This window comes from Aplidium turbinatum, chromosome 10 (assembly GCF_918807975.1).
Source record: "Aplidium turbinatum chromosome 10, kaAplTurb1.1, whole genome shotgun sequence".
Classification (NCBI taxonomy): domain Eukaryota; kingdom Metazoa; phylum Chordata; class Ascidiacea; order Aplousobranchia; family Polyclinidae; genus Aplidium; species Aplidium turbinatum.
The window spans coordinates 2,318,538-2,345,577 of NC_137481.1; the positions used below are offsets into that span (position 1 = coordinate 2,318,538).

General features: G+C 38.7%; 1 protein-coding gene and 1 long non-coding RNA gene across 2 annotated transcripts; one reads left to right on the forward strand and one right to left on the reverse strand.

Moving 5' to 3' along the window:
* Positions 1-2,175: 2,175 nt before the first annotated feature.
* Positions 2,176-3,231, forward strand: LOC145778474 (uncharacterized). The gene is made up of 2 exons (XR_014290439.1): positions 2,176-2,295; positions 2,861-3,231. It is a non-coding gene; the product is annotated as an uncharacterized LOC145778474 (long non-coding RNA).
* Positions 3,232-13,123: 9,892 nt separating this feature from the next.
* On the reverse strand, positions 13,124-26,349 carry LOC145778326 (uncharacterized). Its single transcript, XM_082589792.1, has 12 exons — positions 26,139-26,349; positions 24,461-25,057; positions 21,038-21,127; positions 19,838-19,906; positions 19,156-19,313; positions 18,413-18,544; positions 17,616-17,755; positions 17,301-17,414; positions 17,044-17,184; positions 16,647-16,785; positions 15,983-16,101; positions 13,124-15,309 (listed from the first exon to the last, which is right to left on the reverse strand). Exons 1-12 carry the CDS (start codon positions 26,327-26,329, stop codon positions 15,151-15,153), a joined length of 2,049 nt encoding a protein of 682 aa, XP_082445918.1. The 5' UTR covers positions 26,330-26,349; the 3' UTR covers positions 13,124-15,150.
* Between the last annotated feature and the right edge of the window lie 691 nt (positions 26,350-27,040).

Sequence of the window (27,040 nt, forward strand, 5' to 3'; positions counted from 1 at the left end):
GTGACTGTTGACCAGACGGTTGTTCGAGAAGTCGATAACATTCAGATAAAACAAGCATCCTCGTAAGTAGCATACTTCCACTACAGTCATTTAAATGCACAAAATCGCTCTTGAATCATTCTATTTGTGTGAAAATGTGAACAATCAATCAAATTGTTTGAGAAACAATACTATTACGTGGCAAGCAGAGTACTTTGAAAACCAAAGTGTTAACTGAGATAATAGTATAATAAATCATTCAACTTTATTTTTAGAATAGCTTCACATACCGGCATGACTACGGTACATTTGACAAAAGCCCGAGACAAAAATAGTAATGTGTATACTAGGCTAAAACACATAGCCTACCGCATGTAATAATAGCCTACCCTAATATCCTGGGTATTATTAGGCTATGTGTTTTATACCCTAATATAACAGACAAAATACAATGTTTCTTTCTTTTTCAATCTAAGCTTGTTATTTACTATCAATCGGTATCGGATTCGGAAGCCCTGCATTTTGACAAGCTGTTACAAACTTTCCAACTTGGTTGGCTGAAATGCACAGCAAACCAATCGTCCAATCCAAATCGATATTTTGAAAAGATTTGTATTCATTCGTATATCACAAATTCACACAACGGTTCGTGTAAATTAGTAACTGGGCTATTCAACAAGCAGCAAAGGTTGGGAATCCAAATTGCCAAGTAATCTTGGAGGATTTCGGATAGTTTTAGCAGAGTCACTATATACATAGTCTGGAAAGTCAATGGCAAATCTGCCTGAGGTTGTTGTTTACAGCGCCACCTAGGAGAGCTATGGTTAAATCACAGAATCTGCTTGGAAGGTATGCAAATACAGGCATATTGTCTACTATCAACGGCGAAACTGTGCATGATATTGTGGTTGCAGACTTGTTTTAAACTATTGTAGAATGTTTAGGATGTTAGTTACAGTTATTATCCAGAAAAATTCGTTTGGTCTACTTTTCTGAGGCTTAGTTTAGCATGACTACAAGTAGTTAAAAGATGATGTGAGTTTTCAAATTACTAAGGAATTGATTAGTTTATAGTTTGAAGTAGTGGTCTTTAAAGTTCATAAGTTTCAATGTACCAAGTATATACATCAGCTTACTAATTGAAGGGATTAATTACTAAATATTTGTGAAAGCTTTAAGCTGAAGTAGGCTTGAAATTAGTACCGTAATTGGCAGATGCTACTTAGCCAGCATCATTTCCAAAAACATTGTTTGATCGATTAATTCAGTTGACAGTTATTTTAAAAAGGTCTATAAAGTTGTTTTATTATGTGATACAACAAAACGGTGATAGGTTTCAATCTGTGATACTCAAAATAACCGCTCCCAAAAATAATGTATAAACAAAGAGCATTAGCAAGACAAATTTGAGTACCGGTAAGTATGTAGGTTCAGTAATTTAAAGCAACAATGTCATAAATATTAAAAGTCCTGAGATTTAACTTAAAACTAGTTAGGCTGAAGGAAGATACAGCAGAATCAGATACGGTACCTACCGTAACTTGTTCCATATTTGGGGAACCTGGTTTGCGACATAGCATAATTGGTTATGTAGGCTACAGACTGGAAATTTGATTGAATGGACCAGTTAAGGCAGTTATGCTGACAAAGGTTATGTTTTGTTTATTTCCTTTGTGTTGTAATTTTTTATTAGCATGCCATTTTTTTGTAGGTCATCAGTCTACTTTGAGACTGCTAGCAAACACTGGTTTAATGCAGTAACCGGTTAACCACTACTTTGCTTTGTATCATCTTCTTTTCGCCCTTTTTCACATCACAGAAAACATAGGCTAGCTTATGACTGCTTGAGGTTTCAGTGGCATGGCTGAAGTTTTTCTTGTTGAAGTGGCTACCGTTACTAATTGCTTGTGATCTGCTTGACATATGTTACAAAATACCTATAGGCTATCATAACGTGTCAAAATCAACAACTTGGCATTAGGTTGCATCCCAATTTCTTAACTAATTCACATATTTAAAATGAACTGCCAAGTTGTTGATTTTGACAATTTGAATATTTCAGATATGTTACATTTTAGCATGTTACTTGTGGGCCTGTCATTCCTGATTTTGAAAACAATTTATATGCTTAATACAAATAGAGAATGTTCATAAATACAGTATATAATATATATATATATATATTTCTTACAATGCAGCAATAAGTGTACAAAAAGGTTTACAATTATACAATTCTTAAAAGTCATTAAAATGTTGTCACAATGCTTGGAAGCTCTTCAAGACATGAGTGAAGAACATCTTATATTTTTCGATAAGGTATGTTGAGCTTGACTTCTTTACATGCAAAATACTATTCAACCAAATATAGTTATTACTATCTAAACCTAAAGCTTACTGGTTAACAATTCTCCGCAACAGCATTATCTGTTAACCGGGTTATTATATTGTGATTATTCTTGTATTTTTTTTTGTCTTTTTGCATGTATGGTAATTAATATGGACTTATTGGTGTGATGCAAATAAATTGTAATAATAATATTATCAATATGAAATTTGGAAATCTAACCAATGAAATACTTAACTGCTTCAGGGCCTTCAGGTTGAAAAAGTTAGCTTTCAAAAGCATATTATGCAATATACACGATTATGCTGGTGCTACTTTAGAAGTGCATTAATTCAATAATTTTGAGATACCAGTAATGAACGTTCTTCTTTGGATGCCATTTTTTTGCATACTATATATAGCAATTGAACGTGACTTATTTTACATTACTGGTATGCTAAAGAACAATGGCATCACATGGTCACCTTAGTTCGGAGATATTAATGGCACTTGATGAAGATGGTGCATTAGGCTACTGAATTTATTTGTATTTTACAGTTGAATGAAGATTTGGATGGTGGAAATTCGCCTATGAAGGGGGAATTTTCTTCGAAAAGTGGGGAATTACACTGACATATTGCTCAATGAAATCAACAACCTTAATCTGCCTAATGCATATCATGAGTATTGTAAACTAAATGTAAAGAAAGCTTATTGCCGGACTTGGACTGTGGAAGGTATACAGCAATTCATTAACTGGAACCTCTACGATGGCGCTTTTGAAGAACTTTTCTAGACCCTTGCTATGTTGACATGTATTGCTTTCGCTGTGATGGTCAGAAATAAAAAAAAAAACTGAACTTATAAAAAAAAGTGCTGTATGCGTATGAGGAGTCATATTTTTACTTACCACTGCAAGACTTCTTACATGGTAGAAACAAAACAGCTAAACAATTGCATAAGCCGAACAGTGCACTTCGTAGGCCTAGCACTCCGAAAAGTATAAACAATTCTAAAAGCAAACATTGAAGGGGGATTCCTGTTGTATTTTGTTATCCGTTTTTGATTTGTACAATAAACATCGTAGCATGCTTTTCAAGCTGATTTCACAGCACATTACTTTAATAAAGAATAAAATAGGCTTTCTATTATACCGTAACTTAAATACTGTAAAAAGTACACAGAAGGGTGCCAATGCGGCAATGATGTAGTTGCAGTGAAAGTACAGTAAACCACTTTTATAATCCCCATTCATTCGAATGAACTAAAAAGTATAAGAAACCATGCGGATTAAAATTCTCGTTTATATACCCATACTGTATGTTATATGTGAGGTTTACTGTACCAGAATATACAGTATGCATTGTAGATACGGAGTTCCTTCAATGCAGGTACGGATTCTCAAAGTGCCAATTTCAATCACTGTTTTATGCAGTTTTGAGTAAAGCGCAGTATGCCAGAGTGGTTAGTCTAATGTTCACTCTCAACATTAGATCTCTTCACTGCAGAGTGCTTTACAATATCTAAACTTTTGGCGGTACTGCTAAACATTCGAACTGTAGACGCAGTATCACATGCAACTCTTTGATGCTGTCGACCGAAGTAATGTTCAAGAGGATCCTGCTTTATTCTTGCAAGTATGGTACATAATCTGCGCCAGTAGCAGACGTTTCCCAAATTATTGCTGGTAAGGACGATACGAGAAGAGCATCTGAAGCCTTACTTAGTAGCATATTCTCTCTATTGACATCCCCAACTAAATCTGAAAATCAATGACCTATCATAAATAACATTTAGCAATGTATGTTACAATTAGCACACGTGTTCATTACTAATTAACTAGTGTTAGCGCGTTGGGGCCGAGGCCGAGTGGTTAGCGCGTTGGGCTCGCAGTCGAGAGCTTGCATGTTCGACTTCAGCCACCCGCACTTACTGTTGTTTCTCTGGGCAAGAAACTTTACGATAATTGCCTCTACCTAGTGATCGATTTCGAGTAATGGGTAGTACCAAATTTAAGTCATAAGTAGAGTAGACAACCGGAAACAGACATTGCAGTCGGCTGCAGCGTGGGTCAGGTGTACGTCGAAAAGCGTACACCGATGCATAGCGCTCAAGTCCGCTTTCCCGCAATGCAGGATAAAGATAAACAAACAAACAAACACACTACACAGGGATGCTAGATTAGTGAATCTTCTCAATATACGAGTAAAGTAGCAGTGAGCACCATATGCTTATTGCTTAAATTTAAAAAAAAACATAATATGTGTGACACATTATGTGATTCACTAGGCATAAGCTCTTAATTTTTACTAATGTCAACCATCATGACATACAGCATAAAATTATACTATTTTATTGTGTTGATCTTACCTGATGAAACTGTTTTTCCCACTGTGCTGTTGAAACAGAAAACCTTTTCTTTTCATCACTTGGAACTTTGTACAAGTAACAAAATCCCATATTTGTAGTGTTGTTACATTGTGGTAAACAGCAGTTTATTCCACCCCATTTACGCTTAACTTGGGACATTATCAAACTAAATAATCATAACTAAGATAATTCACAACCCTACATAGAGTACAGCATTTGATTATGAACTGTAATGCTAATAACAACAAAAGATAATTGCTAACAAAGGTAGTGGTTAACCGGTTAATGCATTAGTGTCTGCTAGTAGTCTCAAAGTAGACTAATTGATCTTCAAAGAACGGCATGCTTAAGATAACAGGAAATTACAACACAAAGGAAATAAACAAAACATAACCTTTGTCAGCATAACTGCCTTAACTGGTCTATTCAATCAAATTTCCAGTCTGTACGTAATCAATTAAGATGCTATATATGTCGCAAACCAGGTTCTTCAAATACGGAACACGTTACGGTAGCCTATCTGATTCGTTGGTAAATAAAGCCTGTGCTGATCCGAACCACATACTACACGATTGCGTATCCACTGTCAATGTCCCAATCATACAACGCCTACCATCACGGCGCCCTTTTGTAAGGCATGCTGCAAAACTCCAGCTCGCTGATTTCAGCACGTCAGATGCCTGGTCCGAGGAATTGAGCACTGTGCCAAAAATAAAGTCTCGCCTCGTTCTATTCGATGTCTCTCCTGCCTCTTCACTCCCACTTGGTTCTGAGCTTCAGAGAAGGGAGTGGGTGACACTGAACCGAATAAGAACGGGAGTTGGCCGCTTCAATGCTTGCTTGACACGCTGGGGCATAAGGGACTCTGCTGCTTGTCAGTGCGGTGCGACGGAGCAAACAGCTAACCACATTATCTTTGGGTGTCCCATCTATTCCCCTCCCAATGGAATAACAGGCCTCCGTACACTAGATGACTTGACGAAAAGTTGGCTCCAAGTCCTTCCATTCGGCTGACCATAAACTTTCTGCTTCATACGAACGACGACGATCTGATTCTGCTGTATCTTCCCTCAGCCTAACTAGTTTTAAGTTAAATCTCAGGACTTGTAACCTTTGTGACATTGTTGCTTTAAATTACTGAACCTGCATACTTACCGGTACAGTAGCCTACTCAAAATTGTCTTGCTAATGCTCTTTGTTTACAAATTATTTTTGGGAGTGGCTATTTTGAGTGCCACAGATTGAAACCTATCAACTTTTGTTGTATCTTTATACACTTTTTTTAAATAACTGTCAACTGAATTAGTTGATCAATCAATGTTTTTGAAAATGATGCTGGCTAAGCAGCATCTGCCAATTACGGTACTAATTTCAAGCCTACTTCAACTTAAAGCTTTCACAAATATTTACTAATTAAACCCTTCCATTAGTAAGCTGCTGTATACACTTGATACATTGAAACTTATGAACTTTAAAGACCACTACTTCAAACTATAAACTAATCAATTCCTTAGTAATTTGAAGTCACATCATCTTTTAACTACTTGTAGTCATGCTAAACTAAGCCTCAGAAAAGTAGACCAAACGAATTTTTCTGGATAATAACTGTAACTAACATCCTAAACATTCTACAATAGTTTAAAACAAGTCTGCAACCACAATATCATCAACAGTTTCACTGTTGATAGTAGACAATATGCCTGTATTTGCATACCTTCCAAGCAGATTTTGTGATTTAACCATAGCTCTCCTAGGTGGCGCTGTAAACAACAACCTCAAAACATGACTTTCCAGACTATGTATATAGTGGCTCTGGTTTTAGTTTGAAATTTGGACATTTTAAGACAAATAATTTAAATTGCTTTATTTATGGTCCAGCTCTTCATTGATATCACAGAAAATTAAACGCTTGCACAAACAAAAATGGCCGAACAATTTACTAGCCGTCGAACACGGTATATAAAATAGGCCAATTTATCGTTTTGTTCGAATTTTAGGCCGCCTGGCAATCGTGGTTGAAACATTATTTCAGTTAAATATTGTATTCATTCATTAATGGTTTTGCGGGAAAAGTAACTAGCCTCACACTCGTTGGTCGACGTTGCTTAATGCTGCCTACATGCGAAGTTGGGTTGCTCAGCGAACAGGGTTGCATTCCTGGGGGGGGGGGGGGGGGGGCGCGGGGGGGCGCAGCCCCCCGAAATACGAAAAGGCTTGAAGTAGGGGGGGCTCGTTCAAGCTTCCATTTTTCAGTTTTTTTGGCTGAACAACAACTTCTCGACTGAACAAGTAACACTTTAACAGCTTTCTCACAACAGAACTGCAAAAAAATACGAACATAAGTTGATAGCAATCGCCGTTTTCCCTGATTAGGTCCCGTATAGTTAGCTTATTCTATCATGCAATCTACATGTAGCCTACGCCCTACAGTAAATCAAGCTTTTTGCAAAAACAAATTTTGTGGCTCTTTTGACATTCTAGATGTCCGCGTGTGATGTGACTTTTGCATTGAATAGCTTTCCCACCCATGTGCCCTAAAATTTAGGCTATAGCATTTTTACCAGGAATGTTTTTGCGTAACCTACTCACCTACATGGGCAAATGACTTGGCAAAACAAAAGATGAAATTCGCGGGACATATTTTTAGAGGATCGGCAGGACAGCTACATCAATTGGTTATTGAAGGTATGGTGGAAGGAAAGAGGTACAGGGGAAGAAGGAGACGAACATGGGGAGATGACGTTATACAGTGGGCTGATTTGTCAAGCATTGGAGAAACAAAAAGAGTAGCGGAAGAACGTGACTTGTGGAAGAAAGTGACAGCCAACCTCCGGATCGGAGACGGCACGTGATGATGATGATGATACTCACCGTAAAAAATAGCAGACCTCAAAAGAATTAACTTTATCCCTCCGAATTCATCAAACAATCAATTAACATGATTGATCTAAGTTGATGAGATAACCGATGGTGAAGAAAGTATACGTAAGTTGCATTGGGAACTGAGCAGCATTGCCACAGAGTTCGATGTCGAGTTGAGGAAAGTAGGTAAAATTTTCAGAGTGCGTTGGGTTGCGTCCTCACATCGTGCTATCAATGCTCTGTGGAATAGTTTCCCAGCATTGTGTAAACACTTCACAACCCTCGCAGAAAGGAAGAATATTAGAGAAACAGATCGGGCCATGTTCAGAGGTTTCTGCATCAAAATGACCACCAAGGAATTCTTAGATCTGGCGCTTTTAAAAGATTGTCTTCGGCAATTATCACTTTTGTCAGAAACTCTCCAGACTGGGAATATCAACTTCGTAGTAGCTAATCGTCATGTTAAATGGACTGTTAATTCTCTACTTCAAATAAAAAAAGCTATTCAAGAAGGAAAGTATTCGTTTGATGAAGTTGTTAACTTGAGTCTCGGAAGTACAAAAAACTACTGCTTTAAAGGCACAACATTGGACCAGTTCAAAGCTCGACGAAGAGACTATCCTTTGTTTGATCGTAATCGGTTTACTCAAGCTTTGGTTGACAACATTGGAAGCAGGATGGTGGACACCAACAATGAAAATTCTGTGAAGAGCTTGGAAATTATTGTACCAGAGTTATGGCCTGCTGCAGTCGAAGTTCCATGGCAAGAAGGGGAGCAAAGATTACGAAAAATAGAGGAGAGATTTCATGTCATCACTCCTATTTCCGATTGTATGTTGACAATCCTTGTCATAGGCCTATACCAGATACGATAAAGTTGCTCAAGAACGTAGTACCGGTACTAAACATGATTGCTATAAGTTCTGCTGAAGCCGAACGTGGATTTTCACAAATGAACTTGGTCATCACACCGCAACGATCACGGCTGACCAAATCACTTGTTTCAGCATTGTTGTTCACCAGCATCAATATAGGCCTACGGCCCACCTCCTCATTCCTATGGAATGGCACTGCGGCAACTCAGAAGTGGTTGCAGACTCATCGGTCGGCTGTGGATACTCAAGTTAAGCATTCTAAGCTGCCCACATTGAATGAACTCAGATCTGCGCAAAAACTATTTGCTGGCTAAAATCAAGGACTGTCGTGGTGCTTAGGCTATAACTTAGCCCATAAAACCAAAGACCTGGCAGACAGGCTAGGTTATTTGTTTTGTGTAATCTCGTTTTCACCAACTTGGAATATGCTTTTGCTGTAATTGGAATTTTTTAAACTGTTCGTTAATAACTAAATGAGATTTTAGTGTAGCTGTCACATTGACAGCTTATTGGTTCTTATATAACAAATCTGCAACCACAAGCGCTCATTTCAAGAATTGCATTTCCTTACTTTCCTATTGCAGTCAATGTTTTTGCAAGTGTAGCCTACTTGGGATTGGCTCATAAAAATAAGTTTACAATTGAGTTAAGAGATTGGAATTAGCTCATGCAAAGCGAGTTTCAAGTGTAGGCCTAGGCTACGCAGTAAACAAATGCAAAGGAGATTGCAGTATGGCAACCAAGCCAAATTTCAAACTTATAGTTTAATGTCGGATTCAACCACGTTTTCACGTTTGCTGCTTCGACCTTTTTCTGTACTTTAAGCTATGTTTTAGCCTGGGTTGTTTTTCGACATGATGTTCAGAAGTAAAAACAAACTGAACAGTGCTTCCTTTTAAAAAAGGTAAACATTGTTGGCTAACCTACACCGATTACTTATATACATACTTTGTCTATAACAACACAGCTAAGTGTTAGAGCCCCCCCAAAAAAATTTTTAGGAATGCACCCCTGTCAGCGAAGGCAAGTCGACCTTTGTGTTCTGTCAGATACATGCAACTTAGGTTTTTAGTACCGAAATGGAGCAAAATCCAGACAGCGGATTAAGTTACTTCGTGTCACAGATTTGCATGTTCATTTATCAGTGTGATAATAATTAATTTATTGTATTTCCTAAATAAAGCATCGTAGGCTACCCCTAGGCCTACATCAGTGACGATCGGTGAGGGAAAGCAAGGAAAGTAGTGCTTACCTGAGCGAAAACTATGCAACATATAATGACTGAATTCTAGGTTTAACTTCTTATTATTTTTATCACGTCTATTTTAACTTGAAAATTACTGTGTTCGTGACTAGAATTACTCGTAAAGCTTGTGAGTAGTCTAAGTCCTCACCAAACCGTATGTCTTGCCTATAAATGCCAATTAACGCAAACGTTCCTGTCAGAAACGATCACTGAGGCTCCAGGGAAATCAACTATCAAAGTTGCTTTCCCCACGCTCAAAAACGTCAAAAAACGTCTTCGTTTTATCCAATCCTCACTCGTTTTGCAAAACGTCACCAGCTGCTTAGCCAATCAGATGTGTTATGGTTAGAGTTGCTTTCCCAGTGACGTCAATGCGTACAATGGCTAGACCAGTGGTTCCCAACCTGGGGTCCACGGACCCCTTGGGGGTCTGTGAGAAAGCATTTGGGGGTCCGTGATTACCTTGATGAATTTTGGAAAAAAAACGAAAGCGATCTTTTCACTTTTATTAAATTTGCTTACGTTGAAAAAGTTTCGGCATGGCACTTCGGGTCACCTTAATATTCAAATAGCCTACTGCTGACATTTCTTGAACAATTCATTCATTTTCTTATTTGAGCAACTGTTTAACCTGATATTTGCAGCAGGAGTCATAGCGGCAATGCAATATGACACAGTACAGTAGTTGAGTAGCATAATTATTACAATAGTATGTTAATTGAGTTTCAGGCAAAATTTAGGTGGGGTCCGCAGAATCAATAATTTGTCTAAAGGGGTCCGTGACAACAAAAAGGTTGGGAACCACTGGGCTAGACTATCTCGTCACACGCACAGAATGGTTTCTCGTCACGGTACACAGCACAGCATCATTCATAAAGGCGAAAAGATTGTTGCTGTTTTTTGATGTCTCCTCGCCATGTACTTTAGCCTACTAGCTTTCATAGTCATGCCTTTGCCCTTTTTACAGCGTTGATATAACGTTACTTCGCCAATGAACGTTCAGGTGCGGATGCAATATTTAGTTCGTTAAGCTTCTATACGCAGGAGGCAAACTTATCCAGCTTTTTGTACAAATTGCTTGCGGTTGTAATGTTAAGGCCTAAGTGTTTGTTTTTATAGTGTAGGCCTAACTGAATATCTGAGATTGAACATTCATGACGAATTAAATATTTAGACAACTATTATTCCATGTCTAACACTGGATTTTGGTGCTGCAACGTTAAAATTAAGATTGTTCATGACTTCTAAACATTAAATGGATGTATGATCACGACATAGGCGAAGCACAATTTGACAGATTTTTATTTTTGACTTGTTTTGGAAAGGCTCTCAGAGCGCACCAAATTGGAAGTGTTTTTCAAAAATTTCTGGGTGAGGCCCCCCAGACCCCCCGCTGGAAGTGTTGCCTTCGGCAACACGCCTTCGGGCTTCGCCCGACGGTTACGCCCTCCGTGCCTACTACCTTGCTGCAGCATATTTCCAAGTTGCTTTCCCAACGGTTTAAGCCACCGAACGTCACTGGGCCCTACATATATAGCCTACCGGTAAGAAAACTTTATTAAGGCAGAGGTTTTTCGGCTACCTGCTAAATACTGTCATCCACTGTTTTTCGTGACGGAGAACCTAGTTTGGTTTTGAATCTTTATCCTCGGACTGACAAAGCCTCGATAGGTTATTCCTTGTAGTTTCCCATACATGTAGAGGCTCTTGACGCAGGGCCGGTTACCGAGACTGACAAAGTAGAGTTTTCGATTGTTGTCGGGGAATTATTCCATTCACTAGGTGCCGCTGAAGGGAAAGCAGTCCTGAAACGCGTTGCTCAAGCGCACACCACGAGAGTCAAACTGGCGCCGCGTGATTTTGAACCGAGCGCGTAACCATTGAGCTGCGTAACCACTTGAAGTTATCCTACTGCTCTGGCCTTGCGGTTTCATGCAAACGTTTGTACTCCACAGAGGCAGCATGAAGGACATGGAAGGGGATATTTGAGATGCAAACTTTAAAATTTGTGCTTAGTTGAGAGCTAATTGGTTCAAGCAACCGCTTCATCCATTCCACAACTCGATAAATCAGCAGGTGAAAAAAAAGCACCACTGGGATTCGAATCCAGGATTTCCTGTTTAATAGACAGGCGCTGTAACCGCTTAGCCATGGCGTTTTGATCGCGCGAGTTTTAAGTTTACCCACTGTTTCAGGAATGCGAATTCCATGCTTTTAAGAACTTTGTTGACGTCATAATTAGGTTTCCTTTCATTTTTGGGTTTACGGTACTTTTTTTGTCGAAGGGGCACTATTAAAAAAGGTTTGGGAAACACTTATCTAAACATTATGAACTAGGCTAGCTACCGTAACAATAACACTGAATATTGTGTTTTTATCAGATGAAATATTGTAGCCTATCCTATCGCATCTTGCAAGCTACGTGTTCAAAAAGGAATAAATTGCTAAGCTTGCGCAATCCGATGTTGGCAGGATAGGGCCTACAACCTTGCTGAACATAGCTAAGCTGTCAGCCTTTGCTCGTAGAAGATCTAATCTGGGCGTACGCTAAGAAGCCACTACGCCACAAAGAGCAACCGTTCGTTGGTTATCATCCAATACATGCAGATAGTTTGCTTTATTTGGTGAGCAAAGCACCAGGAAGCTATTAGTTGATTTCGAATTTTTATCTTCGGAGTGATAAAGCCTTGATAGGTATTCCTGGTAGGCCTAGTTTCGCATAGCCTACAGTACTTGTAGAAGCTCTTGACGCAGGGCCGGTTACCGAGATTGACAGAGTGAAGTTTCCGATTGTAAAGTGTTGTTGCCGGGGAACTATTCCATTCACTAAGTGCCGCTGAGTTGCGTTGCTCAAGCGCACACCCCGAGAGCCGAATCAGGGCCGCTTGATCTTGAGCCGGGCGCGTAACCACTGAACTAACGGGCGGACGACATGATGCTTTGGTTTGTTCCACCAGTGCCCCATTTCCAGAAAAGAAAATGCTATGTAAGCCAAGTCTAATAGCCTACTTTTCATGACATAAGTGTAAACACAAAAGTCCACACGCCTACACGAACAGTAGAAGGGATGAAAGTTGCGCTAACACAGACAAGGAAGATACTTTTAATTCAAACCCGAGACGGTTTTAGGAGATAGAAATCTTTCTTGTGAGACAGGGAACTAACAAGCACCGCATATTCTTTTAATTTACAGCAGGCCTATAGTTCTATTCGCCCGCCCCATTAGCTCAGTGGTTAGGCTATGCACCAGACTCAAGATCAAATGGTGTTGGTTCGACTCTCAGGTTGTGCGCTTGGTTAACGTTATTCCCCGGCAACAACACTTCACAATCGGAAACTTCACTCTGCCAATCTCGTTAACAGGTCCTGCGTCAAGAACCTCTACAAGTATGCGAAACTACCAGGAATAACCTATCAAGGCTTTGTCAGTCCGAGGATGAAGATTTCCATAATAATCAACCAAATAAATAATCGAACAATCTTTATTGGAAATTAATATTTTGCTTGTCGGCAACACTGTGATTAAAAGAGAAAGGAAACAAATAAATTGCTTGACACATGTTACAAAATCAGTCTTTTTGAGGCAGTTTCAACATCTGCACACGTTGAAGCAACGTGAAAAAAATGATTAATTTATATGGAGAAGAGCACTTAAGAGAAAAAAATACTTTCACAAAAGAACAACTTAGTTGAATCAACAAGAAAATGCTAAACACCTGAATTTTGTAAGCCATGCTGGCAACTTCTATGTCAGTGCTTAAATATCCTTGGTAAACAAAATTAGATACAAAAATGACGTATACATCTAAAATGACGTCCAGTAACTTCAACTTAACGATATTATTGATAAAGCATTTCCAGCATTTACTGAAAAAGCTCTAATCTAAGTCATTTCATAAACACAGCATAATTGTTTCTACAATCTACATATAAACAATGTGTGCAACTTTGGATCATTCTTGAATTAGTTTGGATGAGCAAGTGGAAAGCTTTGCAGCGAATCCTCAAGCTAAGAGCCACAAAGCGAACTTGGCTTCTTAGAAAAAATAATCGCGGTTTCAATAACATGCATATCGATGTAGATTATGACGCAATAATGAAAACCAATCAAGAAGCAGCAGGGAGCGCGATGCGCAGCGGGCGTTCATCTGTAGAACAGACTGTGCAACAGAACAAAGAAATAATGCTCATCAACGGCAAGGAAAACAATACCACACGTAAAACTTAATGGCTTTGAAGATAAAACTATATAAAAATAACGGCAAATAGGCGCCACCAAGCGTTGCATCAACACAAGAAGAAATTGTCATCATCTCGATCCATGAGGGACGATCCTCTCAGAACGCAATTGTGAACAAATAAGTCGTTTTACATTTCAACGCTTCCACTCATTTCCGCGACCAAGTGTAGTCCTCTGAGATCAGTAGACGCAGAACAAACGTAAATATGACGGAACAAATGACAGTGGTAGGCGGGAGGGACAAGCAAAGCAGGGATAAAATGTGCTAAAACAAATAATGGACTAAAACATAACACAAATAAATCGGCGAAGAACAAACAATTTTAAGGAGAATTTCCTTACCCTACAATACCCGTGCGTTGTGCAGTTGACTTTCAGCCTGACAGTGTCAACCGACCACACACTAAGCGACCTTGAAGTTACAAAGCAAAGCAGTTTCATCAAGCAAACCAGTCATGATACCAAGGGCGACGGCTATACGAGTGAGGAAAAACTTGGCTGCGCTCCACAATTACGTTATCAGGAGCTCTCACAAAACATTAGTTGCAAACACCATGGCTATTGTGACGTCATCGTTTAAACTTTTATACCACAATAGCGTAAACATTAAGGTAGCAGCGAGAAGGTTTTCATCAGCAGCATTGAGCAAGCAACTTGTAGAGACCACGAGTGGATTAATTATTTGAGTTGTATTGCGACATTGGCGAAGTTTTAGGTCACTGTAACGAATATTAGGCGTGGCAAGTACCCAGACAGCAAAATCCGTCATTTTTACACTGATTCAACGTCTGCAAACATTGAATCAATGTAAAAATGACGGATTTTGCTATCCAGGAAGAAGCTTGTAGTAACTTTAATCGCATCCTAATCATTCAAGTCCTTCCGTGGCAAGATTGGCAGTTAACAAGCAGCGTTAGTTTATAGACAAATATCTTCCCGGTAGCCAGGTTTCATTCACACCCCTGGTATGACAGCATGCACCGAATCACAACATTTATATAGCGTCACATCTATAGCGCAAAATTCGCTCCTGAGTGCTATGCATGGTGAATGGTGATGGTGAAACAAACAAAAACTTATTTAGTAATAATGTTCACTAAAATATGATATTTTCAAGCAATACAACGGCTCTGGCAACCCTGTGAAGAAGTGACAGCATAATTGAACGGTCTTTCCTATTGGACTCATTCGAACTAAAATACAAGCAGCATACACGTAAAGTATTGACACACTGCATTTCAGTAAGCTATGTGAGCTAAGCATTTAAGGCCAATTTGGATTGGTAATCGATCGCTTTGATCAAGTTTTGCGATCTGTAGTCATACTTTCGCTTAATATCATCGATATAGTCGTTCTCTTCCTTATCCAAGATCTTTATGAACATGTGAAGTTCAGCGACAGAAAAGGATTCCCACTAGAATAAAAAAATATTGGTTTCATCATCATCAACAAATTTGTTAACACAGACCATGAACAAACCCTCATTTGAGGGTGTGGCCTGTCTGTCGAGAGCGAAGTCTTCCTCTCCACATCTCGTGGTCGATTGAGTTGGTAACACACAAAAAAAAGAGGAGAGAAATATAAAACAAGAAAGTTGCAACTTAAGTGGACGGGAAGGTAAGACAATGAACCTCTGGCTCAACTTTCATGCCGTCATCTTGTTAAAGCACGTGATCTAGATAGGAGTTCAACAGACAGCCTTCATGGGGGAGGGGGCTTTCACCACCCGGTGCGATCGGGTATAGGTGGTGAAAGGTAAACTCAAAATTGGAGATGTAGGAACCACCAGGGACGGATCGAGCAAGTAGCATTAGGGAGGGGGGAAGTTTTACAAAACGCAATAATGTGTAGGTTTACATTAATCCGACCTTGAAATACACCACAAATAAAGTTATTTTTCTGTGATTTAGGGGGGCGATCGCCCCATTCGTCCTTCTGGTAAAAATCGAAACCTGTCAAGTGTCTCATCTAAGAAATCTTCGACACTCTCGAGGGGAGTTGAACTAACAACCGTCGCACATGACCAGTGATCACATATTCAACCCATTGTTACAACACAATTAGTCAATTACTTAACGATGACGTACATCGACCCCCTGAGATTCGTTCTCCTGCAGCATAAAACTCCTCTTGTTGCTCTCTCGGTTTCCCCAAAGCAACCGGAGGAAGAGGGGTCGCTCTTTTAGATGCATCTTCCGTAAAATCACTGAAAAGCAACGTTGATATTTCAAAAACAAATAGTAGATCATTCGATATTCTCCATACCCTGTCACGAAGCCTCTTATCATAAATACAACTAAAACCAATGTTGTCACGCCTTGAGGAATACATGAAGGACTGATGCACGCATACGTCCAAGTTGCATTCACATCTATTAGACTAACATGTGGTACAAACCAAAGTTACACTTATATAAATACGACGACACATGGCTGTTGATATAAATACGACGTATGGCTGTTGACAGAATGTCTATTACACGACTTTATGTTATTTGGAACTGCTATAAAATGTTAAAATGTGGTCTGTATCAGAAATAATCCAATGGGTTTCAATTTCACGCCAAATAAACCCTAGTTAATTGTCAAATCATGTAAAAACAGAGAGAGACTGTTCACCAGGCATCAGTGCGTGGGAGTTTGTTACGAACGCAAGTTACTTTAATTGTCAAATCATGCTTATATGCCCGGTGAACAGTCTATTGAGACTCAATTTTATATGAAGTGTTCGTTTATTGCCTTATCCACGTACCATGGCCTTCCTCTCTGGCTTGCCTCTCGAATAGGGAGAACTTCATCGGGATATCCGTAATCCTGAACTTGATCAACAATGACGCCACAACATCCTGTGACGTGCTGTCGGAGGTTAAGTGCAAAGCCTTCGTCGCGCCCTGAAAACAGTCTCGCATGGGTCGACTTATCAAGGCGTTGAATCCCTGACACAGACACTTTCATCAAGGTTAACGATTAGAAGTTTCTGCTTGTTGTTGAAGTGTTGTTGCTGCTTATGGGTTATCCCGAACCAACTTCAAGGAAACGACATTTAACATGAGATATTATAAGAATGTTTAAAATTTAGAAAAAAACGAAAAAAAAACAACGAATAACAGTAAATTAGAATTCTGTCCATAATCAATAAAATAGCTCACCTTGTCAATATAGAATGATGCTTTGGGCTGAGGGGTGGAAGAAATGTGCATGGTCTTTGACAAACTGTCAATCACGCTGACAGGGCGGGACAGGTTCATGGTGACCCTGACGAACCCACGGAAGGTCTTGCCGTCGTCTTGCTGTTGATAGATATAAAACATTGTTGATGTAATAATGTAAATCATAGCAGGCAAGGTAGAAATGAAAAACAGCAACTTTTCATCCTTGAAGCACAAACGTTTTCCTGACTACTCACCAAGGTCATTTGCTGACTCCCTTTCACCGTTCCGTTAAATTCTTCTATCTTTTCCTGAACTTCTTCTAAAGTGAAAACTCTTCCAATAGTGTTCCACTCTTTTGTTGGTGCTGACTGTTTTAAAAACAACGTCGACAATTTAAACAATTCCGTTCACCGCCACCACGTATGTGCTTTGCTGAATTTGACCAGAAACGGCCGCCATGTTTCAATGACACAAGTTGAAAGTCTGAAATGAGGGAAACGATGTACCCTAGCTTACAGTTGTTGAAAACAAATTACTTTTATTGTTTTTAGTAGACAAAAACTGGTCACCTCTTCAGTGGTTTCTTGGGTGATCGCTTCAGCAGAGGTTTGGACGGGGTTCGCCAAAGTTAAGCTGCGCACATGCTGATCACCTTCGCATGTCAGAGACACCGAGAGTGAACACTTGACATGACAAATCATGTGGCACTCTGCAAATAAAACACCAGACTCACAGCAATGGTCACAAGCTACAACACGATTGACCTTGTCAGAAAAAAATGGTGTTTTTACGTCTGCCAACGTCAAATGATGTAAAAATGACGCATTTTCCGGCTGGGATTGAACTACGTCGGCTGCATTGCCGAGTGGTGAGAGACTGGAACGACGTTCGAAAGGGCGCCGGTTCGACACCGCTCAAGAGCATGTAGCTGTGTCTTTAGCAAGACACTTAAATGCATGCCTGAAGGTGGACACGAAGATTGGCTTCCTTGCCTTCCCGTCCACTTAATCTAAATCTTCAACCACCTGGCGTAAGCCTGGATACGACAAACAAAATTGAACTATGTACCGTAACTAAGTTGTTTACCAAAATAAATTATTCTAGCCTGACTTGGAATATGCTTATGGACGTAGCTATCGGTGTCCGTTTAAGAAAGTGAAAAGTTAAATTAATGAAAGCACAAGAACATTGTCAATGCACGGAAGCGAGAGAATATAGGAAGGTCACAATGCCTGAATAAGATGTCACTAAAACTACATCGATGAGCAAAACAGTGCCAACATCATCAGTGCGTGGGAGTTTGTTACGACGAAGAAACGTGTTATGATGAGTCTCGTATCAAAGTGTTTCCAGCAAGCTCACTTACTTGTGCAGGAAACACATTTTCCAAACAAGGTTAGCATAACCCTCCCACATGCATCGCACCAGTTCATCCAGTCCTTCAGTTCGTGGATTTGAAAATCATGACCCAACTTCATGTTCCTTCTTACGACTTCGGCTGCAAGTAAATGTGAAGATTGACTAAGTAAAAAAGACAGAAGCAGTAAAGCAGACTTTAAATATTCTGTCAAAACAACAAAAACTTAAAAACGTGACATAACACGGCAGACTTAATATAGAATCTGTGAACTTAAGTAAACTTGTTGTACCTTCTACAAGCCTTAGAAGCGGCCTGTTAAGGCTGACCGAGCTCCGGGTATTACAAGCGCCAATTGTTATGAAATAAGCAACAGAAAACTTATTTGCTAACTAAACATGCTTAATGCTTATGTGTCGATCAATTGATAACTATGACCATCCAGGCTTAAAGTGAGCCAAAAATATGTGCAACTGCAATAAGGTTCCAAAACGTGCTTTGTATTGCTGAGTATCTTCGTCTGTGAGTTCTATATTTGACCACAAAGTCGGGTTTTCGAAATACTGTCGTCATTGTCATTAAATATTGGCATCCATTGGTAAAGTGTGGTTATTCTTCTGCATAAGGTCTAATATGCAAAATGACAAAGCACCAAAATCGACTACAGTGTTACTTTGAGTTTCAACTTGATGGTTTTGAGATCCAACAAAATCTCAATTTTGACCAAGTTTATCCATTTAAATTGTGCCTACCTTTGGGAGTATCAACAATAGGTTTCTTTATTTTTGCGTCATATGATGCTAACGAGCTCTTGTCATCATTGACAGCATCAGGGAGATTGTTTGATGAGGAAGAATAAATGTCTTGCTGTTTATGAAGATCTAATGGCTGTTCCTCCAATGTTGCAGAACTGGAAGATGACACAAACATTTACTCTGAGTTTCCATTGAACTTTGTGGTCATTTTAAACAACTTAGAATCATCGTTATAAACAACTACTTTGGTCGCTTTCGCCCACGCATGCTCCTCCATTGATTGGGAGGTTTTCTAGAGTTGTTGAAATCTTGAGCCACTGGCCCAGTTACTGAGTTTGACAGCTCGGGAAAAATTTCAAATGCTGCTTTCTGCACTGCTTCACACTGAGGGGATGTTGCTGAATGGAGATATTAAAAAGATGTCCCTAATGATCAACTGAACGTTTAAAAATGTGGTTTTTGCAACTAATTAACTGCTCCCGTTGAAATTAGAACCACCGCTGCTCAATCTTGCTGTTTTGTTCGTTCACAAAGTTGTGGTTGTTGGTAAAGTCACCTTGTCCTTTCAAGTTTCAATGTATACCGGGACTTCAAGTGGAACAGGACTACGGTACCACGAAACAATGCAAAAGATATGAGCAAATTAGTAGGCCAGTAGAACAATGACACAAACCATTACCTCTGTGGAGCTTTTTCAACGGCGATTTTTCTGTCTTGGACAGGGGACACTATGGCAGTTGGAGGAGAGCTGAAAATAAATAAATGGTGGCTTCTTATTGACATAATCTCAATCTGGGTAGAGAGGTAACTCTTTTAAACCATAAACAGACATAACTCAGCAACAACACTACATTTAACATCATAAAAACAAAAAGCGAACGTTTTCAGCTAGTCATATAGCCCTTTTCAAGCCTATAAGAAAAATACATCTTTAAAAGAAATGCTAAAGAATCATTGTTGATGTTGTGCTGTGTAATTTTCAGTTATCATTTTGTGTGAGCGAGACAGTTCCTCAAATGTTTAGATTTGACCATATTTTTGCTGTGATACTATATGATTCTTTAGCATTTCTTTTAAAAATGTATTTTTCTTATAGGCTTGAAAAGGGCTATATGACTAGCCGAAAACGTTCGCTTTTTGTTTTTATAATGTTAAATGTAGTGTTGTTGCTGAGTTATGTCTGTTTATAATCTCAATCATCCAGGAAACGAAAAACTTGAGCAAGCAAGATCCAACAAGTCAAACGAGGGGCGGCGGCAAACACACCGGGCCTCCACGTGGGGTTCGCGGCCTGTGCCGACTGGCTCGTCCCTGGAGCTTAGTTTGTAGAAACTTTATGCAATTTTATTGCCGAGTGGCTTGTTAGTTAGTGAATGTTTACCGGAATGTTGGCTGGTTAATTAGGTAAGCAGGAATTTTTCCCAAACACATTGTGTGTCAAACCCAACACACAAGCTTCTGACAGAAAAACTAATTTTCCCGGTGAGAATACAACGCAACCGACCCATCAACGAGCATTTTATGATGATATAACTGCAATATTAGTACTATAGGATATGGATTTTATAGCATGTCTTATCGTCTACCATGTACTATATTCAACAAGAAATCAGATCATTGAATGTCAAAACTCTTGATTGTAATACAGCACAAGTTATTTTTGCATTGTAATGTGTAAGTTCATAGTAGAAAATAGAAGCTACAAAATGCTTGTTCAAGAGTAACAAAGGGTTTGGCTTTTCAAACTTGTACGTAGGATGGAGCAATTGTCAAAGCACTCGTCATACAGAAAGTGTCTAAAAAATAAGTGCCTTCTAGACCCAATCGACGGTAGCTGTCTCATGTCAGAATTGTAACAGATGGAGCAACTCTACTTTACCTCTTGGCAACAGGTGTCTTCTTTCCCACAGATGCCGCACCTTGATGAGACTGGATTTTAGGCTTTGAGCCAAAATTTGGCTTTGTTGATCTAAAGTGAAAATTAAACAGTTAGCCCATGCCCTATATGTAAAAACAATTGAACATAAAAGAAAAAAACTCTGTTCTATCAAGAAATGTAAAAGTAATTTTGCCACTGTCATAAAAAATAATAATAAAATAAGAGATGTTGTAAAGCAGGGTTGCTAGGCCTATTCATCTTTCAATGACATACAGTTTACAAACTAATGAAAATAATAACAATATTGAAGTTAACAAAGGCATCAACACTCAACAGTCATAAGCACGCAAAAGTAGCCTACATAGGGAGCAAGTCTTTTAGGTGCTGACAGTTAGGCGCTGGTCTAATAGACACGCACACTGTGGCGTCTGGATATTTAGGTGCGGACTACTGTGGCGCCTGGTCATTTAGGTGCTATTCCTAGTAAAGTCTGTAGATTGTATCAGCTTGCCAGAAAATTATATCATGGCTTCCGTGAGTGAAGCTGCTTAAACCGGCAATGCTTTTCACACAAAATGTTATATTGAACAGAAAAATATATTGTTGTTTTATTGATTTATTATTGCTTTATTTGTTGTTAGTCCAGGTTTACGTTGGTGGAAGCTTTATCAAAAAATTATTCAAGCTTCCGAACATTATTGAGTTCAATTTTAGTTAACTCTTTCGCGACCACGGACGTATACACACGTCTTGGAATTTTTGCCATGATGACCAAGGAAGTATCCCTACGTCCAAGGTTAAAAGGTAGCCTATTTCAAGCAAAAAAGATGTAAATGATGGTAGATCCATAGTCTTTACCTGTCCTTTTTTGGCTAATTAAAAAAAAAAAATTGGCGGTGCAGTTATCAGGTGAGGACTTCTTAAAGATGGGGACACAGTGGATTTTTTTTCTTTTACTCATTGGAATTGGCAGTCAAAACTGGCTAGGCAACCCCTTACTTTGGAATTTCTCGATCAAAAAGACTGTAGGCTAAATTACGTAAACTTTTTGCTTAAAATTTTCGAAATCTCTCCATAATCATTCTGCTGTAGCCTACCTCCTAAAGCATTGCGCGCAGAAACGAAGTAAAATTTTTCTCATGTGCAGATTTGTTTTGGCATTCGATTAAACTACATATATTTTCATATTATTGTATCATGCTTGGGTAGTAAAGATTATAATGAAGTACACTTTTCTGCCAATTTTTAATTTTTTTAGAAATTAGAAAAAATACCGTATAGAAAGTTGTACATTGAATGTTTTAAATTTTATTGCAAAGCATTGCATCTTCGGATAGCTGAAGATGTATGCTTTCATTTGATGTCAAGATTGTGCATCTATGTCGATCACATGAGATGTTTTTACGGCGTAAATACAACAGATTTGTGTGAAAAATGTCTGGTACTATTTAGATTAAACGTCTTGACCTCGGTGGTTGCGAAAGAGTTAAGTCAAATAATAACTACACTAAACATCAGTAAAAAAATATCATACCGTGGTGGTTAAAATTTTGGTGTGCAGTGCCTGACTTTGCAAGTAGCCTAGGCTACAGCAAAGAACCCACAGCAAGCTCTTTTGTTTGAGAAGGTAGGCTACACGAGATGGAAGGATAAAGATTTTTATTAAACAATTAATAAATACGGAAAATGCGCAATCAAACACTGCAAATAAATAAAAAAAACACAATAAACATAAAAAAGGTAATTTGAAATGTTAAGGTCCCATGTGGAACATGGAAGTCTTTGCTTTATGATGCAGTTTATGATGAGTCTTTGCTTTATGATGTAGCAAAATGAAGTGCTCAGATCAGATCCAACATCGGCTTATATGCAGGGCAATTAGAGCAGTAGACCGCCTGATCTCCACAGGACACATACTTCTGGAGTAGAAGTTGCCGGTTTAAAGCGCAGCTTTGTGCAATCTGTTACCTTTAATAATTACTTCTACTTGAGACGGATAGATCGTGTGGAGATGAGGTGCGGGAAAACACTCTACTACTCTTGATATTAGCACATCTCTACAGGACATTTGCAATGCATCCTGAACACAAGTTGCAGCCAGATGGAACTTTACTTAGTCTGTTATCTTTCGCGATTACTTCTGTTCGGGATGGATTGGCCATGTGACGAGAAGGCGTAAGACGCTCTACTACTGTTCACATGAATACATTTCTACAGGGCATATAGGCTACACCTTGGCTACAAGTTGCAAGCATAATGGTGAGACTTCGCTCGTTATTAAACCTAGTCGGGGTTTTGACGGAAAACTAAGTTACTCTTCACTCAAGCCTACCGCCCGCTTGAATACAGGCTAGGCTACGGTACATTTTTTACTGATGTTTAGTGTAGTTATTATTTGACCTAACTAAAAGTGAACTCATACATGTTCGGAAACTTGAATAATTTATTGATAAAGCTTTCGCCGACGCAAACCTGGACTAACAACAAATAAATGCTGAACACGCGCATTAAAAAAACAACATATTTTTCTGTTCAATATAACATTTTATGTGACAATCATTGCCGGTTTAAGCAGCTTCACTCACGGAAGCCATAACATATTTTTCTGTTCAATATAACATTTTATGTGAAAATCATTGCCGGTTTAAGCAGCTTCACTCACGGAAGCCATAACATATTTTTCTGTTGAATATAACATTTTGTGTGAAAAAGCATTGCCGGTTTAAGCAACTTCACTCACTGAAGCCATGCCCAACAACGCACACGCATTAACAAAACAATATATTTTCCCGTTCAATATAATATTTTGTGTGAAAAGCATTGCCCTACGCCCCTACCTGCCAAGCTGATACAATCTACAGACTTTACTAGGAATAGCACCTAAATGACCGGGCGCCACAGTGCTCCGCACCTAAATATCCAGACGCCACAGTGTGCGCGCCTATTAGACCAGCGCCTAACTGTCAGCGCCTAAAAAACGTGGACCCCCTACATAGCCTAGCCATGTAATATCAGTCACAGACAAATGGCTGTACAATGACATTGGCTTGACAAGACACAATGACAAACCAAATTATTGCAAAGGAGAGATTAAGAAATATATTGTTTACAGATATTCAGTTTTTAAAATAATGAGGCAAAAGATAATATAGCAGTAACAAGCACTATGGTGTTATACTGTATCACAACTGGACTAAAATTAACTTCAGTTACCAAAAAATAACATGTTGGATAAGATGCAAAATTGATGTCTGAGTGGAAGAAAAAAATTATATTATAGAAAAAAATCCTTATACTAGAAATATTAAAAAATATTCTTAAAACTAACTTTTTATTTTTATTAGGCTACCATATAATCGTATATATATACAATTGTTATCTATACCATATGCATAAAAAGTTGTAATAACAATATCTTCAAACCTTTTGGAAGACTGATGAGACAAACTTGGAGTTATCTGAGCCTGCTTTTGTCTACCCTTCAGATGTTCACCTGCTGCTTTCACTGATGAACTATCGAAATGTGATGTTGACTTCCGTTGACTTGACAAGGGAGATTTTGCATGGACCTTTTGCTTAGAAGCCACAGTATGTTCTGTCGGTGCATGTGACTGCTTTTGTGAAGATTTTGCATGAACGGAAGATCTGGATGGGCTTTGAGATGAAATGCCATCACCTGACCTTAGAGATGCATCGGATGTTGCGTTAGCTTTTGTGGTGGAACGGGAAGAACCAGGTGAAGAAACTCTTCTAGAAGATGTTGAATGTTTTTTTGGCTTATCAGATTGAAATGAAACTGACTGTTTATTTGTTGAAGCAGCATTCGTTTTTGCAATATCTTTGGAAGAAATTGATGCTTCTTTTACATTTGAAGCTTTATCACTTTGAGATGGAACAGAACTCTTTTTCCTCTCAGATTTTTCAACTGAAGACTGTCCAAGTTTGGTTGAACTGTTTGAAGAGATAGATTTAGTCTTGATCCTTTGAACTGATGCAATTGTTTGTCGATGAGATGAAATCCTGAAATGAACAGAACTTCCATCTCATTTCATCAGAACTAGTGTGAATACAGACAAGATCAGTTAATCATATCAGTCATTTGCCAAACACTTTGATACGATTATTCGATTGATACGTTTAACCAATTTGCTCAAGAAAAGAGTTTTATTGTGATCACTGATCAGTTTTATTGTGATCATCAGGCGTTATTGATGGGAATGTGTGTTAGTGTGCTAACACGTTAGTGTGCTAACTCGGTTGCATTGGGATTCACAACTGTGCAGTGGTTTAATCCTACAACTGTTTGCAAGTACATTATAAATAAACTCGGAGGAGTTTATTTGTGCTTTGTTACGCAATACAGTGCATTGCCAACATTAGATAGAATTTGATTTGGGATTTCAGTACAATAAAATGATTGATATGTTTAAGCAGTACCGGTATGCGCCTGATTTCGTTTGAATATATATATAGTATATTGAAAGAAGCCGCACTTTTGAAACAGTTTTATCAATTTTTTTCTTATCACCAGAACAGAAAAATCTTGCCTCTATTTCTCATGAAAACTACTAAACTAGTTTTTGTTTTGTTTGTTTGTTTATCTTTATCCTGCATTGCGGGAAAGCGGACTTGAGCGCTATGCATCGGTGTACGCCTTCCGACATACACCTGACCCACGCTGCAGCCGACGGCAATGTCTGTTTTCCGGTTGTCTACTTTACTTATGACTTAAATTTGGTACTACCCATTACTCGAAATCGATCACTAGGTAGAGGCAATTATCGTTAAGTTTCTTGCCCAGAGAAACAACAGCAAGTGCGGGTGGCTGGAGTCGAACATGCAGGCTCTCGACTGCGAGCCCAACGCGCTAACCACTCGGCCACGGCTGCCGTTAATATTGCATGGAACATGTCACTGAACACATTATTAAAAAATTTTGCATTGAAACATTGTCTAGTTCACAATTGCTGAACATTTTCATACTTTTCTCCAGTGTTGACAATAGATTGTTTGGAAGAAATACTCGCTTTTATGATAAAATGCAAATGCCATCAAGTTTTTTGAACTACTTTACACAAAAAGAATATTGGACATTTCATACTTTGAAGCATGATGTGAGCTTTGATTCACTGATGTCGATGCTGTAGCATTGCCTTTAGACGTAACAATTGAGTGAGATGTCTTTTTTTGGTCTTCTTGTAATAAACGTTCATTCTTTCCGTTTGATTTTCTATTTTCACCGACTCGAAGTATTTTTATAAAATTTGAATTAGATGATTTTAAATTAGACATTTCATTTTTATAAACATAGCTTATATTCTACCATTAAAAGCATAAATTATGATATTAAATGTAACAATTATAGCTGTAAATTAGATAAAAAATTGAAATAAATTATTGTTTACACAATTGCAGCATTCTTTATAGTATTAACTTGGTCCTCAAGATACTTTATGAATTTATCATTACAATACAAATTCAACTAGCATAGCAGACCAAAAAGTCAAATATACAACATAACCGATATGTTTCAAATGTATATATTGTATAAGTTGGTTAGTGCATGGTTTTATGTCCTTTGTTTCAGATATTACGAGGGTTGGACGTCAGTAAATTTTGATCTGGCTTGTTGATTGCTTGATTGAATCTTTATCCTCGGACTGGGAAAGCTTCTTGCAGAGCTTAATTCTGGCAGTTTTGCATCCTTGTAGAGGCTTTGAATCACTGACGCAGGCCCGGTCACCGAGATTGACAGAGTGGAGTTTCCGATTGTTGAAGTCTTGTTGCCGGGGAGATATTCCATCCATTAGATGCCGCTGAATGGAGAGCAGTCCTTTCTCCTTAACGTGCGTTGCTCTAGCGCACACCCTGAGAGTCGAACCAGCGCAGCTTGATCTTGAAGCTTCTTCGTTTCAGAAGTCACGTGCTAACCAATTGAGCCCTCGGGGCGGACAGTAGTTAAAACATTTTGTTAAAAAGATGCAGTTTTGTCCATGCAAAAAT